Raw genomic sequence first — 17530 nt, 5'->3', positions numbered from 1 at the left:
GGCGAAGGCAGACGAGGCGGACGAGGCGGGGTGTCGGTGCGGTGGGCGCGGTGGTGACCCTGGATGTGCGTCGGGCCCTTCTCGCGGATCACCTCAGCTACGGCTCCCGGTGGGGCCCTCGGTCCCGGACCCCGGCGAGGCGTCCCTTCTCCGCTCCGTAAAAGTGTCCATCTCTTCTTTTTTTTTCTTCTTCTGTTGTGGCATATGCTGCAGGTGCCTGCTCGTTTTTCGTATGTGGGTAACAACATTTAACTATGTATATATATTTCCGAATTGGTTTAACTGCCACCCGCCTGAATCTATTTAAAATCTAATTTTTTTTAATTTCAACCGCCCGACCCGACCCGTGGATAAAATCTAATTTTTTTGTATTTCAACCGCCCGACCCGCGGATAATCCGCGGACTCCGCGGTTGTGTCCGCAAACCGCGCATCTCTAATATATATATATATATATATATATATATATATAAAAGAAATACTTGAATTTCAGTGTTCATTTATTTACACATATACACACACATAACACTCCTCTCTACTCATTGTTGTATTTGAAAGTGCAATGCTAAATAAAAGAAATACTTGAATTTCAGTGAATTCTAGCTATAAATATACTCCTCCCCCCTTAGCCCCCCCCCCCAAATCTCCCGAATTCGGAGGTCTCAAGGGTGGCAAGTATAGTTAAAAGGCAAAATTATATAGGAATGGATTTCTTTGTCAACATTTTCATCCCGTTTTTATCTGTTGACTAAATCGCCAGTTTATTTCTGTCATCGTCTTAGTCCACGTGCATTTGTTTTGATTATGTATCGTCTCATTTTAGTCAGGGAAAAAAAGGCCTCACCTTTTCTCCTCCAAACATATTGCTGGTTATTGTGGCCCAACAGCTCAATTTTTGTGTCATCTGACATCACATGGACAAAGATAAGACCTTCTGGAGGAAAGTTCTGTGGTCAGATGAAACAAAAATTTAGTTGTTCGGCCACAATACCCAGCAATATGTTTGGAGGGCAAAATGTGAGGCCTTTAATCCCATTAACACTACTCCTACCGTCAAGCATGGTGGTGGTAGTATTATGCTCTGGGCCTGTTTTGCTGCCAGTAACTGGTGCTTTACAGAGAGTAAATGGGACAATAAAAAAGGAGGATTACCTCCAAATTCTTCAGGACAACCTAAAATCATCAGCCCGGAGGTTGGGTCTTGGGCGCAGTTGGGGGTTCCAACAGGACAATGACCCCAAACACACGTCAAAAGTGGTAAAGGAATGGCTAGATCGGTAGGTTGTGAGTTCAAAACCCGGCCGAGTCATACAAAGACTATACAAATGGGACCCATTACCTCCCTGCTTGGCACTCAGCATCAAGGGTTGGAATTGGGGGTTAAATCACCAAAAATTATTCCCGGGCGTGGCTTCCACTGCTGCTCACTGCTCCCCTCGCCTCCCAGGGGGTGATCAAGGGTAATAGGTCAAATGCAGAGAATAATTTCGCCACACCTAGTGTGTGTGACAATCATTGGTACTTTAACTTTAACTTAAGCTAAATCAGGCTAGAATTAAGGTTTTAGAATGGCCTTCCCAAAGTCTTGACCCAAACCCCATTGAGAACATGTGGACAATGCTGAAGAAACAAGTCCTTGTCAGAAAACCAACAAATTTAGCTGAACTGCACCAATTTTGTTAAGTGGTCAAAATTCAACCAGAAGCTTGCCAGAAGCTTGTGGATGGCTACTAAAAACGCCTTATTCCTGTGAAACTTGCCAAGGGACATGTAATCAAATATTAACATTGCTCTATGTATACTTTTGACCCAGCAGATTTGCTCACATTTTCAGTAGACCCATAATAAATTCATAAAAGAACCAAACTTCATGAATGTTTTTTGTGACAAACAAGTATGTGCTCCAATCAAAAATAAAGAGTTGTAGAAATTATTGGAAACTCAAGACAGCCATGACATTATGTTCTTTACAAGTGTATGTAAACTTTTGACCATGACTGTACATCCTGACATTCTATATTCATTGATGGCAATATGTAATAAACATCATGGAAGGTGCTACTTTAACTTTGTGTGTTTTTTAGTCACAATGCTTTCAGCTTCTTAGGGAATAACAACAACAATAACACAACACTCAGATTAAAATCTGTTCGCTGAGTTTTGGGGCAAGGCGACTGATTCAGTTGTACCTCAAAAAGTAAGAGGAGGAAATTAATTCCACTATCGCCACCACAAAGTTGTATTGTGTTTGTAGTTTTCCCATCGTCTGCAACACACACCACGCACAAACCAAACAACACGGATAATTGACCAACCATCCTTACAGAGGAGGACTAATGTAATTTATAAACATGATTTCTTTCTATAATGTAATTCACAATGCATGTTCTAATATTTAATACCACAACACACTTAATATGGCTGTCAAAGTTAATGGGATGATAACAAGCTTTCCACCAACTTTAAAGCGAGCCTTTGTCAAAAGGGGCTCTAAGAAAGTTTGTTGTGTGTGTGTGTGTCTGTAAATAGTGTTCGAGTCCATTTTGTGTTTAAAAGAGCATAATGTTTAAAAACATAGGTTTGCATAAAGCAGGGTTGTCAAACTAATTTTAGATCGGTAGCTACATGGAGAAAAATCTACTCCCAAGTGGGCCGGACTGGTAAAATCACGGCACAATAACTTAAAAATAAAGACAACTTAAGATTGTTTTCTTTGTTTAAATATAGAACAAGCACATTCTGAAAATGTACAAATCATAATGTTGTTGGGGTTTTTTTACACTTACATGTTGCGGTTAATAGTATCCTATTTTTATTTGTCGTTATTTATACTTTCTGAATAAATGATGTGATAATGTTCATCAGTGAACTCATTGGTGTTCATTTTCAATCTATCAAGATTAAAAAGTATATCAAAATCAAATTACAGGATGTTATATATGTAGTTTGCTCATTTTCCTCGACTGGTGCACTAACATCATGTGGTTTATTTTATTTTTTTCCATATGTAGCATCATCTACAAAGATACAAAGAATTGCTATTGCGACATCTAGTGGACACATTTAGAACAGCAGTTTCTTTCATTCAAAAATGTCGGCAAATTTTTATACTTAGCAAACTCATCCGGCGGGCCGGATAAAACCTGATAGCATGAAACTTAAAACTTCAGACTTACCAGCTGCAGCCAAGCATTGGTGATCAAAACTTGGTTCTTCTCGTCCTGAAAGGGAGGGAGGAAGAGAGACTTTCATGAAATGTTTGCAAAGTGAGAGGAAATGAAAATATATCATGTTTCATATCTGAGTAACAGGAGAAGAAAAGAGCGAGTGTATCTCAGAAGATGTACTCGTGATCTTTTTTTTAGTTTTGTTTCGACTTGAAAAACAAACTAATTTGAAATATTTTATATAAAAATGGCAAATGAGACTTGGACAATAAAACTACAATGAAGAACCTTCCAATAAAAGACATAAGGTTTATTGCACCTTGGATAATTATCTTTACATTATCTTTAAACATTTTAATATCTTTAACAGCATGTCTTAGTTCACTTCTTTGTATCTCTCTAAACTGTTTCTTCAAGTGTATCGTCAGCTGACCTCATGTGGGGACATTACTATTACCCTACTATTGCACAGCCACACTGCTGTATCCATTCCAATTTAATTTTAGATTAATCATGATTAGTCACAGTAGAGGGAAGTGCATCAGCGCACCTGCAGGAGCAAAGGTCACCGCCTCTGGCAATGGCATCGAGGGCGGAGCACCATCAGCAAGGGGCGGGGCATGTGCGGGACGGCGAGACACAGCTGGCAGGTGATTAGATTTCACAGGTGGTACGTGTTAATGTAATCATCTGTTGTCTTTAACAGTGAGCGGCCAGCGGAGGAAGAGAGACTGGAGAAAAGCTACACGCAAAGATTGTGTTGAAAATCTGCATGGAAAAAAATAAAACTCTGTTAAAACGGCACGCCTGGCTCTTGTGACGTGACATCCGTGGAACGGGTAGGGATCGACTTCCACAGTCACAGTTTATTCCTCACTTGCTTAATTTAAATTTTAATTGTCAGAATGTCGTTCAGCAATATTTAAAAAACAATTTATTTAGGTTACTTGAACACGCTACATTTCTTTTCTCAAAATCTGGGAACAGTTGTTACCCAGTCAGTGTGTATTTTGAAATTAAATTTGCTAGTCAGCACACCAGTCAAAGTCTCCTCACTCATCTTTGCACTGATCCATGCCTTGACTTGATCACAGACCATATAACAGCACGTATTGCCTGTCAAGTAACCATTCACGGCTAAGGGAAAGAAACATGTTCGGTCCAAATAAATTGGGTGATTAATCTGAATATACATGATTATTGTGATGATTTTTATGAGTAATCACAAGTTAACTCGCTTTTTTTTTTTTTTACCAATATAGTGAAATATTACATGTAGCATGATGTGTACATTATCTTTAGAATATATCTTTTTTTATTTTCAATTTTCTACCACTTGTCCTTCTAGGGTCACGGGTGCATGGGCTGGAGTCTATCCCAGCTGCATTTGGGTGGAAATCAGGGTACACCCTGGACAAGTCGCCACCTCATCCCAGGGCCAACACAGACAGACAACATTGTGAAGTGAAGTGAAGTGAATTACATTTATATAGCGCTTTTTCTCAAGTGACTCAAAGCGCTTTACATAGTGAAACCCAATATCTAAGTTACATTTAAACCAGTGTGGGTGGCACTGGGAGCAGGTGGGTAAAGTGTCTTGCCCACGGACAAGGATGGCGGAAGCGGGGATCGAACCTGCAACCCCCAAGTTGCTGGCACGGCCACTCTACCAACCGAGCTATACCACCACAATTCATTGTTCCATTCTCATCCCACTCACATTCACACACTAGGGACCATTAGTGTTTTTATATCATCTGTCAGTCAATAACTTAGAATTAGAATTAGAATAAGAAGTACTTTATTAATCCCTGAGGGGAAATTAAGATTTTCAGCACAATCCCATTCAAGATCAGACAAACATTAAAGGGAGACAGAACACGATCGCTGACGGGTCTGTCAATCTAAGCCTGGGCCCCTAGAGATGGGGTCCAGATTGAGGCCAAGGGGGAAAAAAACCTCATAGCCATAGCACACAAACATGTGTGTAAAGGGGAAACAAAGGACATTAAAGACATTAAAAAGGCAGAGCTGATGCAACCAGCTGCCGCTCCAGCAGTGCCGCTTCTACACACAGCTACAAAAGTAAAACAACAACAAAAATCAACCAATAATATGTATTGCGCACACACGATTGCACCATGCATGGTCAAGCAACCAAACAAAAACATAATTTCAACAACCACACACACTGTGGTGGCCTCTGCGGTGTTCCACGCCATCGTCTGCTGGGGCGGGGGCAGCATGGCCAGAGACAGGAGCAGACCCAACAAAGCAACCAAAAGAGCCGACTCCACCCTCAGCCACCCACTAACTCTCGGCCAGTGTCCGGTCCGCATGGATGAGCGAGGATGCGTCCAAGGAGACCGAGGGGTCCGATACCTGCTCATTCACTTCATTTCTGTTTCCAAATGAGCTTAAAAAATATTATTTCCTGTCGACTCACAAACGCTGCGATTTGCGTCATGGCCATTTACGAAATTTGGCGATGACGTCATCCAGCCCCCAAACCCAACCCCATGCCACAAGTTACATTGCAGTCCTGTGAGAATAAAACTGCACACCAAAGAGTCACACTTCAAGATCAATTGCAGACAAAAAACTAAGTTATTTCATCTTAAATTTGATAAAATATACATTAATAATTTGCAACTATGGCAGCGCGGTGGAGCAGGGGTTAGTGTATTTGCCTCACAATAATAAGGTCCTGGGTTCAATCCCGGGCTCGGGGTCTTTCTGTGTGTAGTTTGCATGCTCACCCCGTGACTGCGTTGGTTCCCTCTGGGTACTCCGGCTTCCTCTCACCTCCAAAGACATGCACCTGAGGTTGATTGGCAACACTAAATTGGCCCTAGTGTGTGAATGTTGTCTGTGTTGGCCCTGCGATGAGGTGGCGACTTGTCCAGGTTGTACCCCGACTACCGCCCGAATGCAGCTAAGATAAGCTCCAGCACCCCCTGCAACTCCGAGAGGGACAAGCGGTAGAAAATGGATGGATGGATGGATGGATGGATGGATGGAATTTGCAACTAATTGTTGGAAATATGTTTGTCTGTGCACGCCATTAATCTGAAATCTTTATGACGTCTCTATCTCTATGCAGCGTGATGCATAGATATTGAATTAAGATCAAATGCATCCTATTTATCACAAGCTCTCAGTAAAACAGTCACTAAAATGCAAATCTTCTTTCATTCACCTTCTTTGCTTTCAAGGTCTGCAGTTTGATTCCAACGATTTCTGCACCCGTCGTCTAATCCACAAATCCATGTAAGTCTTCCATCGTCTTTGTGGCCTTTGTGTGCTTGGCAAACAATATCTTTTGTGAAGAGTTTTTATTGAACTATATATTAGAATGTACTGCGGCGATGAAACATGCCCTGACAGATTCAAACGTTGTATGAAAGCTCCTCACATGTATTTTATGGCAGGTCATGGGACGTACAGTATATCCAAGGACAAACTGAACCCGAGAGCTTCTTATTAAGGCAGCATAAGCTTGCTGGAACTGTTCAACTGTAGATCAGACTAACAAACACTGTTTAACTTGATCTCAACATGTTTGCTCTGTACAATGTTTTAATTGTGTTCATGTTCACTGGAAATCCATGTATACCTGTATATGAAAGAGTTTAAAATTGTAAGAGTAAAATTCCTGTCACTCCCCTCAACTCTTTACTATTCTTGTCTATCAACATTCACTAGCTGCATCAGAGATGGTGAAAACGTGACTACAGAACTTCTCTTTTAGGATTAAATGTGGTGAAAGCATTTAGAATATAATTTTAGGACTATGTAAAATGATTGTAAATTAGGGTTCAGGGATTTATTCCTAGAGGTTAGAGTGTCCGCCCTGAGATCTGTAGGTTGTGAGTTCAAACCCCGGCCGAGTCATACCAAAGACTATAAAAATGGGACTTATTACCTCCCTGCTTGGCACTCAGTATCAAGGGTTGGAATTGGGGGTTAAATCACCAAAAATGATTCCTGGGCGTGGCCACCACTGCTGCTCACTTCTCCCCTCGCCTCCCAGGGGGTGAACAAGGGGATGGGTCAAATGCAGAGGACGGGTTTCACCACACCTAGTGTGTGTGTGACAATCATTGGTACTTTAACTTAACTTAACTTATTCTGCCATATTCCGATCATCCATGAATGAGTTCGGCCGATACCTATACCGATACGATCACACGTATTAACAGTAACATTTTCAATGTATTTATGATACGATTGACTGTTTAACAACATCAACACAATATTCAAAGTAGTGTTGTCCCGATACCAATATTTTGGTACCGGTACCGGGTGGCGGACCAGTACTTTTCAGAGGCGGTATAGTACCGAAAATGATTCATTAGTATCGCGGTACTATACTAATACCAGTATACCTGTACAATACTAATTCAAAGTAGTTCCTCATTCTTTTTCATTAAATACAATTGTTTGATCAAAGTGCAACACGGTGCACCAGTGGTTTGCGCTCGTGCCTCACAGTGAGAAAGTCAAGGGTTCCATTCCCGGGCTGATGGAAAACATGTATCGTATTTTTCGGACTATAAGTCGCAGTTTTTTTCATAGTTTGGCCGGGCTCCAGTGCGACTTATATATGTTTTTTTCTTTTTTTATTATGCATTTTCGACTGGTGCGACTTATACTCCAGTGCGACTTATACTCCGAAAAATACAGTATATATGAAAATATAAAATATTGATCTATTCAGACTAGTATCGATTAGGATTGTCCCGATCGCATTATTTTGGTGCCAAAATGTATTTTGATACTTTGATACTTTTCAAAATAAAGGGAACCACAGAAAAAAATAACTATTGGCTTCATTTTAACGGAACATCTTATGGAAACATTAAACATATGTTTCTTACTGCAATCAAAGAATAATCTTGTCATAAAATAAGATAGTGAACATTCTTGACAACTTCAAAGACTCCTGATTCGTCTGCTGACGTTTGCAGTAACTTATTGTGTCATTTATCATTCTATTATTTTGTCAAAATTATGAGGGACAAGCGGTAGAAAATGTATTATTATTCCACTTGTTCACTTACTGTTAATATCTGCTTACTTTCTGTTTTAGCATGTTCTATCTACACTTCTGTTAAAATGTAATAGGCACTTATTCTTCTGTTGTTAGGATACTTAACATTAGTTTTGGATGATACTGCACATTTTGGTATCAATCCAGTACCTAGTAGTTCCAGGATCATACATAATTAAAGTTATCCTGTGTCCATGGACATATTTCCTGACTTTTTAAACAATAATAAAAAAATGACTTTATGATCATGAAAATATTGATGTAATCATTATAGCATCCACTGGATACGGCTATTGTACTTGGTATCATTACAGTCGATGTCTGTATAGATCCATCCATTTGTACATTCAGGAGCCCTAGCTTGTTGTTAGCGGTTAGCTATCTTATCCTCCTACGGTGTGTAGTGAAGCATGTTTAGCTATTCCTCGCCCTGCAGGTATATTTGTACATTAAAAATATATCACCTGTTTTTTTCAAAGGCAGTATAGTACCGTTTTTAATTCATTAGTACCGTGTACTTTTAGTACCGGTATACCGTACAACCTAGTATCGATCATATACTGATATTACCCTTGGTGTCAACGCCACCAATGTATGGTGTGATAATGCTGACACACCAACAATTGTTATTGTATCCTTTCAGTAGACCAGGGGTCTCAAACTCAATTTACCTGGGGGCCACTGGATGCAGAAACTGGGTGAGGCTGGGCCGCAAGAAAATATTTCTTAAAAAAATCTAACATGCACTTTTTAATGAATTCTTTGAATGGCTTTCCCGCCCTAGCAACATACTTGCCAACCCTCCCGATTTTTCCGAGAAACTCCCGAATTTCAGTGCCCCTCCCGACAATCTCCCGGGGCGACCATTCTCCCGAATTTGTCCGGATTTTCACCCGGACAACAATATTAAGGGCGTGCCGTGATGGCACTGCCTTTAGCGTCCTCTACAACATGTCGTCGCGTCCGCTTTTTCACCATACAAACATGTTGCATGAGGCTTCTGCAGACGCACATAAGTGACTGCAAGAAATACTTGATCAACAGCCATACAAGCCACACTGTGAACCCACACCAAACAAGAATGACAAACACAATTCGGGAGAACATCCGCACCGTAACACAACATAAACACAACAGGCCAAAATTATTAAATATCGGGGCTGTGGATCTTTGGACACCACACGACTCGATTCGATTCAATTCTTGGGGGTAACAATTAGAATCAGAATTGATTCTGCCCCCCTCTTCTTATCGGGTGACCACAGATGATTCACTAGCTGTTCAAAGTCGGGACCCGGGGTGGACCACCCTTCTGGGCATCAGTTGGGGACATCTCTGCGCTGCTGACTTGTCTCCATTCAAGATGATCTCCTGCTGGCCTTATTATAGACTGGACTCTCACACTATTAACGAGATCCACTCGACATCCATTGCACCGGTCGCCCAGGGGACGGGGGATCTCCACATCTGCGGTCCCCTCCAAGGTTTCTCATTGTATCCCATTGGATTGCGTTTTTTCTTGCCCTGATGTGGGATCAGGCTTGTGCAGCCCTTTGAGACACTTGTGATTGAGGGCTATATAAATCAACTTTGATTGATTGATTGATTGATTCCCGATTCAAAACGATTCTCAATTCAAAATCTACACTTTTTTAATAACGTAGGATGCTAGTTTTTATGATTCCTCCATAAAATAAACAGCTCTGATCAATTTCTATATTACTTAAAAGAAAACTGGTTTAATAAAATGCTTCCCAAACATTTAATAAAGTACAAATAAGGCAACAAGAGAAGTATTCAACACTTCTCTTTTCTAAAGTAAATCTGGACAGCAGATATGGGTAATCTACATCAATAATATCATTTTTCTAATTGTAGCTGGACAGGACAGATCGAAAAAATAAATAAAAATATTTTAAAGTTAAAGTTAAAGTACCAATGATTGTCACACACACACACTAGGTGTGGCGAAATTATTCTCTGCATTTGACCCATCACCCTTGATCACCCCCGGGAAGGTGAGGGGAGCAGTGAGCAGCAGCGGTGGCCACGCCCGGGAATCATTTTTGGTGATTTAACCCCCAATTCCAACCCTTGATGCTGAGTGCCAAGCAGGGAGGTAATGGGTCCCATTTTTATAGTCTTTGGTATGACTCGGCGGGGGTTTGAACTCGCAACCTACCGATCTCAGGGCGGACACTCTAACCACTAGGCCACTGAGTAGGTATTTTAATCGATTACGAATCGTGTTTACTCCTTTTAAAAAAAAACTAAACTATTTACTTTATAGCTGGCTGTCAGCGAAGAACAATCCATAAATTAGCCGCACCGTTTTATAAGTCGCAGGGTTCAAAGCCTAGGAAAACGTATCGGCGTATAGTCTGGCGATTGAACGTGCGTCAATGGCTGTGTCTGTCCTTGTCCACAAACGAGGTATTTTACAATTACTAATATTGATGATTGTCACTTTTTTGAATGTTCGTTATTTCCACGTAGTAGTAGTAGTAGTGTGTGCATGTATGTGTAAAGATCTATTTCCTGAAGTGAACTTGCAGGGGTTCTAAAGCGGTTTTGTCCACATCAAAAGTAGTATTCTAGTACATAAAACCTATCCATAACTTACATGAAAGTAATTAATTTGTTTACTGGTTGCTAAAAAAAAACTAACAGGGTTCGGAACGCCGTTTTCCCGAACACTGCTGATCAGTGGCTGATGGATGGATACAAACCGACTGTAAATATTCCCTCCTAACTAGGACTTTGGCAATCATGTTTAATATTAATGAGCCAGATTTCCGAGGTTCCATTGTTAGCTAAATGGTGATCACAACCATACTGGGAAGAAAGTCCTGCCAAGTTTGTGAGGCGAGTGCTGATGAAGTCAAAGGTTAGCATCAAACTGCCCCAGTTTCTTTGTTGGAATGATATCCAGAACCAGATGGAGGAATCAGAGGCCACATTATAAACACACATGCGCACACACAAACACCCACACACACACACACACAAACACACACACACACACACACACACACACACACACACACACACACACACACACACACACACACACACACACACACACACACACACATGATGCTTATGTACTGCGTGAGGTTGTATGAAAAAACTATTATTCAGCAATCTGCATAAGTCCCAAAAATGACCCATCCACACTTTTCTTCCTACCAGCAGACTTTAAGCAAGGCGAGTGTACACCCTGGACCGGTTACTAGTCAATCACAGAACAGCAAAGAAACAGCAAAAGTGGCCGCTGTAGGCTTGTTGGCAGTCATTTTAAATGTGTGGCCATCTTGATTTTTTTGGGCCAGTACACGTGTTTTTCTTCCACAAGTGAAGAATCCTGTTGAAAAATTCCTGAATCCAGACAGTAATCCAGATCACCCCGAAAATAATAAATTGTTCCTTATTCCAGTTTTGACATTTCCTAGAAGTTTCATTAAAATCCACACATAACTTTCTGAGCTATGTCATGGGAAAGACTTTATGACCCTGTGAGTCAGAGTTCAGGGACTTCTAACAAACAAACCTCAGCGGAACACAATGGTGGTAATAAATCACATAAAGACAGTAAAACAAGCGTTTTGGCATTTTTTAATATTTATATGACGTAGCTCATGTTTCTAATGTAATTCAATAAATTGTAAGTGACGGCACGAGCCCAGACTCTGTTTTAACATTATTGTTAAAATGTATGAATTGTCAAACAATCAAGCAATCAATCAATCAATGTTTATTCATATGGCCCTAAATCACAAGTGTCTCAAAGGGCTGCATAAGCCACAACGGCATCCTCGGTACAGAGCCCACATAAGGGCAAGGAAAAACTCAACCCAGTGGGACGTCGATTTGAATGACTATGAGAAACCTTGGAGAGGACCGCATATGTGGGTGACACCCCCCACCCCCCTGACATTTTCTTATTTAACAAAGTCAAAAAACAACGCAGGTGCATTTTGAAATGTTTTATATGAATTAAGTACAAACTTTTTAACTGCTCAACTTCCTTCCACAAATTGTTACTAAAAGTACAAATCCTGAAAATTTAGATAAAAGTAATTAATAAATTTTTTTCTGTTCCAAGTAACGAGCTCTCGCATCAAAAAGTGCCGTTCCATGGCGTCCATGATTGTTTTGTGTGATGCGGTTGTTGCTGCTTTTGAGCTCCACTAACTACCATAACAATGTTTCATAACAATGTTCTTACTTGCATGTATTGGGTAAGGTTGTGATGAATAATGGATTTGCATTTCTATCAAAACAAAGTACAGCTACTCTAGACAAAAAGCAGACTACAATATATTTTGGTCTATATTTTTTATTTGAGAATTGTATGAATTAGCAACACCCACACAAAAGCCAGAAAGTTTTATGTTTTGCATTTTGTTTCCTAACAGTTCCCAAAATGAACCGTGGTACTATGAGGATTCTGTATTGTCACATCCTTATTATTTGATACTTTGTTTTGTTACGGGTATGAAGCATATCTGAACTATGCTTCATGTGACTTTATCAATGTAGTGTACCAGTCATAATCATGTTCACTTCTTTTGTCTGCCAATCTGATCACTGTTTGCTTTTGTGTTTTATCCATCTGCATTTTCACTTCAAATATAGGTTATGATGCTTCATGTTGGCCACGTTTATTAGCAGACTGATGAAATAAGGAACAGTGAAAGCAGTAAATTAAGTATTTTATACATGTGACATGTAAACAAGCACTAACACCTGCAGCGGCGAGGGTGATATTGATTGTGCCATTCACTCCCATACCACTATTTTCCAAAATGTCAAATTATTCTGATGGGAGACATTTGGAAATAAAGTACTCACATGGAAAAAAGGTCACTGAAAAGAGGATGCTGTAATATGGTGAAATGAAATTAAACCTCCAAGAATCAACAAGGCGGCTGGTGCTCTATTACAAGATTATTTATCGTACCATTCAGTTCAGGCCCTGCGATGAGGTGGCGACTTGTCCAGGGTGTACCCCGCCTTCCGCCCGATTGTAGCTGAGATAGGCTCCAGCGCCCCCCGCGACCCCAAAGGGAATAAGCGGTAGAAAATGGATGGATGGGCATTCAGTTCATATGAGATAGACTTTATATGACGTGAAGTACACATTAGCATTCACGTTGGGGGACCTTGAACACTTCATTGAAAGTTCCTTTGACTACTGCGTCACAGAAGCGTCCGCCAAAAACAAAGGAGAAGATGACATACTGTGATGAGATTAAGGATTGTGTATTCTCTCAGATCTGCATGTGTGTAACAGAGGTGGCTAGTAACTACTCCATTTATTTCGTTACATAACTTTTTGAATAAATCATACTCGTCAGACTATTTTTTTTTCCTGAGTATTTTCGTGAAGAAGAAACATTACTTTTACTTTGTCACATTGAGTTTCTAAACACATTCTGATACATTTTTTGTAATATGTTGATTATTCCTTGCAAATACGAATACAGTCGTCCCACGCCACATCACGCTTCTGAGGCGAATTATACCATGTACCATTTATTTATATGATTGTGAGCTAGCATGTGTTTGTGCTGCAATATACACCCCTGCTACCCCTGTAGGTAGCGGGGGTGTATATTGCAGCCCGGAAGAGTTAGGGCTGCATGGGATTCTGGGTATTTGTTTTGTTGTGTTTATGTTGTGTTTATGTTGTGTTACTGTGTGGATGTTCTCCCAAAATGTGTTTGTCATTCTTGTTTGGTGTGGATTCACAGTGTGGCACATATTTCTAACAGTGTTAAAGTTGTTTATACGGGCACCGTCAGTGTAACCTGTATCGCTGTTGGCCAAGTATGCGTGGCATTCGTGTGTGTGTGCGTGCTGAAGCCGCACATATGTGACTGGGCCAGCATTCACTGGACTGTGTGAAAAGCAGGACGTGACGATTTTTGGGAGGGGCACTGAAATTTGAGAGTCTCCCAGGAGGGTCAGCATTTATGAGAATTAACGGTGAATGCGGTGTTACCGCGGCACCGCCGCTGAATATAATCGGCGGGCCAGCTCTAGTGTTAATTTGATATCGCCTCAAGGGCCAAATTTGGCCCGCGGGCCAGAGTTTGACACCCATGCTTTAGAGGATTATTCTACCAAGGAAATGTGCCCTTGGATAACTTCAAAGGTGCACATGTCCATCAAAAGCTTTCTAGAGAGTGGTGGCTCTTGCCCCCATGACAACTGGAATCCAGGTTTGGATTTTAGTAGCGATAATAAAATCATTAGCAACATCTGGTAGGAAGCCCCCACAGGTGGGAGTAGAGGATAGGGATTGAAGGTCACCCAACTCAAACTGATCAGAGGAATAATGTCATTGAAACTGGCTAGACTGACCGGCTCCAAGGCTAGAACTACAAAGAGTAAGGGTCTTTGTGTAAAAAGTATTTAAGGACAGTTGTCCAAGAAGACAACAGAGGAATAATCAGGCCCACGCTTTCTACTGGAGCTGCAGCTCCAGTCCGAGGCTCGCTGAAACAAATAAAGCTTTTTGTTCGACGATTTCTCCTTGACGTCTTCTTGGCTCATCACTGATCACACGACCATCAAATATACAACACTTCACAATGTGCAGTCTCACACCATCACATATTTCTGTTAAGCATATTTGACCTACATGTGGCCTAAATTAAACATTCTATGTATTTTGGGCCTAACTTAAGCATTTTCAAGCATAGTATTGGCAAATGAACTACAAATATCAATACTAGAATAGTATTAGCCACTCATTTGCAGGAAGTTAGTGCAGTATGAGCCTGATCTATTAATATCCAAATAGGACGTGCTATATAGCTTGTGCAAACTGTACAATTGTGTGTGATCTACAAATAATTTTGAGCAGCAGTATGTTTTGGTGCATAAAGTCTACACTGGCCCACAATAGGGAGACAGTAAATACACAGAAAATACAACACATGTCAGACAACAACATGGCACTTAGTATGTACAATATAAAAGCTTGTAATAGCCTACTAAACGTGTAAGTAGAGAAAATGTGCAGCTACATTGCTTTAAGAGTTAAGAAATGGGGACCAATGGTTTAGAGAAGTTTTATACATAGATAACGGAGCCCTGAAGGCAACCGAGAAAATTCAACCAGAAGGACATGGTTCAGGGAGGCTAAAATGTTCTCTGCTGGTTGCAGAAGGAGCCTAAATATGTTAGTTTTACTTCGGTAATCTTGGAGCAGGATTTAACGATACCTGTCAGTCTGTTTTTGTCTTTTACTGAAAGACAGTGAAACCAACAAATAAATGAAAAACACATAAGGCTCTCAATAAATGCTTGATAAAAACACCAAAGTACAAACAGGCCTTGCAGAGATAAAAATGATTTCTGACAAGATGAATTCTCTGTTGTCCTCGCTTCCCTATAAAATCTGTGTTCACATCACATTTGAGATGGTAGTCAAAAAAATCCCCAAATATATATACTATATTGCCAAAAGTATTTGGCCAGTCATCCAAATGATGAGAGTCAGGTGTCCTAATCACTTGGCCCGGCCACAGGTGTATAAAATCAAGCACTTAGGTATGGAGACTGTTTCTACAAACATTTGTGAAAGAATGGGCCGCTCTCAGTGATTTCCAGCGTGGAACTGTCATAGGATGCCACCTGTGCAACAAATCCAGCCGTGAAATTTCCTCGCTCCTAAATATTCCAAACTCAACTGTCGGCTTTATTATAAGAAAAGTGAAGAGTTTGAAAACAACAGCAAGTCAGCCACCAAGTGGTAGGCCACGTAAACTGACAGAGAGGGGCCAGCGAATGCTGAAGCGCATAGTGCAAAGACTTTCTGCAAAGTCAGTTGCTACAGAGCTCCAAACTTCATGTGAGCTTCCAATTAGCCCACGTACAGTACGCAGAGAGCTTCATGGAATGAGTTTCCATGGCCGAGCAGCTGCATCTAAGCCATACATCACCAAGTCCAATGCAAAGCGTGGGATGCAGTGGTGTAAAGCACGTCGCCACTGGACTCTAGAGCAGTGGAGACGCCTTCTCTGGAGTGATGAATCACGCTTTTCCATCTGGCAATCTGATGGACGAGTCTGAGTTTGGAGGTTGCCAGGAGAACGCTGCATTTCGGACTGCATTGTGCCCAGTGTGAAATTTGGTGGAGGAGGAATTATGGTGTGGGGTTGTTTTTCAGAATTGGGCTTGGCCCCTCAGTTCCAGTGAAATTAACTTTGAATGCTCCAGGATACCAAAACATGTTGAACAATTCCAGGCTACAAACCTTGTGGGAACAGTTTGGAGCGGGCCCCTTCCTCTTACAACATGACTGTGCACAAAGCAAGGTCCATAAAGACAGACAGAGTCTGGTGTGGATGGACTTGACTGGCCTGCACAGAGTCCTGACCTGAACCCGATAGAACACCTTTGGGATGAATTAGAACGGAGACTGAGAGTCAGGCCTTCTCGACCAACATCAGTGTGTGACCTCCCCAATGCGCTTTTGGAAGAATGGTTCCTAGAAACACACTCCACAACCTTGTGGACAGCCTTCCCAGAAGAGTTGAAGCTGTAATAGCTGCACAAGGTGGACCAACATCATATTGAACCCTATGGGTTAGGAATGGGATGGCACTTCAAGTTCATATGTGAGTCAAGGCAGGTGGCCAAATACTTTTGGCAATATAGTGTATGATGAAACAACGTCAACTTTTTTGTTATGTATGATGCGTGTATGATTCCCTACTTACGTCTAAAGTCAAGTTTTGGATACATTTAAATCCAAAAACTTACAATCACACCAGGAGATAAAGTCAGTTGGTGGCAGTTTTTTTTGCCTATTTACTGTAGGAAAAGTGTTTTTGTTGTTGTTGTTTTTTATGATGTATTGTATTCAACTATTCCTTTTTTATCTATTTCGAAGTTTCTAAAACCATCGATATCTTTCTTTTCTTATCACCCAGCACTGACAAAAACACACACCCACCACATCGATGATCTGGAGCAACGTGAAACCAAGTTCAACCAGGATGGGCGCGGAGTCGTTCTGGACCGGTCTCTCCAGACGATTGTAGTTGACCATCAGGTCCTGGTACAACTTCCTCTGATACACACCTCCCTGGCAACCTGCAAGAATAAGAGTACACAATATATTTGATGTTTTTACTTTGCAGGAACAGATTGGTGAAAGACATTTTCCACTTTCACTTTCATGTCATCGGTTCGCAGCCGAGTGTGAAGCGACTGGGATGAAAATCAGCACCTCCAAGTCCGAGTCCATGGTTCTCGCCCGGAAAAGGGTAGAGTGCCATCTCCGGGTTGGGGAG

The 17530-nt window shown here is 41.1% G+C and overlaps 1 protein-coding gene across 1 annotated transcript in view; it reads right to left on the bottom strand.

Moving 5' to 3' along the window:
* The window catches only part of LOC133622132 (neuronal acetylcholine receptor subunit alpha-7-like), a 127106-nt gene that overhangs the window by 67273 nt on the left and 42303 nt on the right, over positions 1–17530 (bottom strand). The window contains exons 2-3 of the mRNA XM_061984681.1: positions 17191–17330; positions 3176–3220 (exon numbers count right to left, since the gene is read on the bottom strand). Coding sequence (XP_061840665.1) covers positions 3176–3220; positions 17191–17330 — 185 coding nt within the window. The remainder of the gene's footprint in view (positions 1–3175; positions 3221–17190; positions 17331–17530) is intronic.

The sequence above is a fragment of the Nerophis lumbriciformis genome, linkage group LG25 (genome assembly GCF_033978685.3).
Source record: "Nerophis lumbriciformis linkage group LG25, RoL_Nlum_v2.1, whole genome shotgun sequence".
Taxonomy (NCBI): Eukaryota; Metazoa; Chordata; class Actinopteri; order Syngnathiformes; family Syngnathidae; genus Nerophis; species Nerophis lumbriciformis.
The sequence above is the reverse complement of the archived record's forward strand: the minus strand, read 5'-3'. Positions and strand labels throughout refer to the sequence as shown.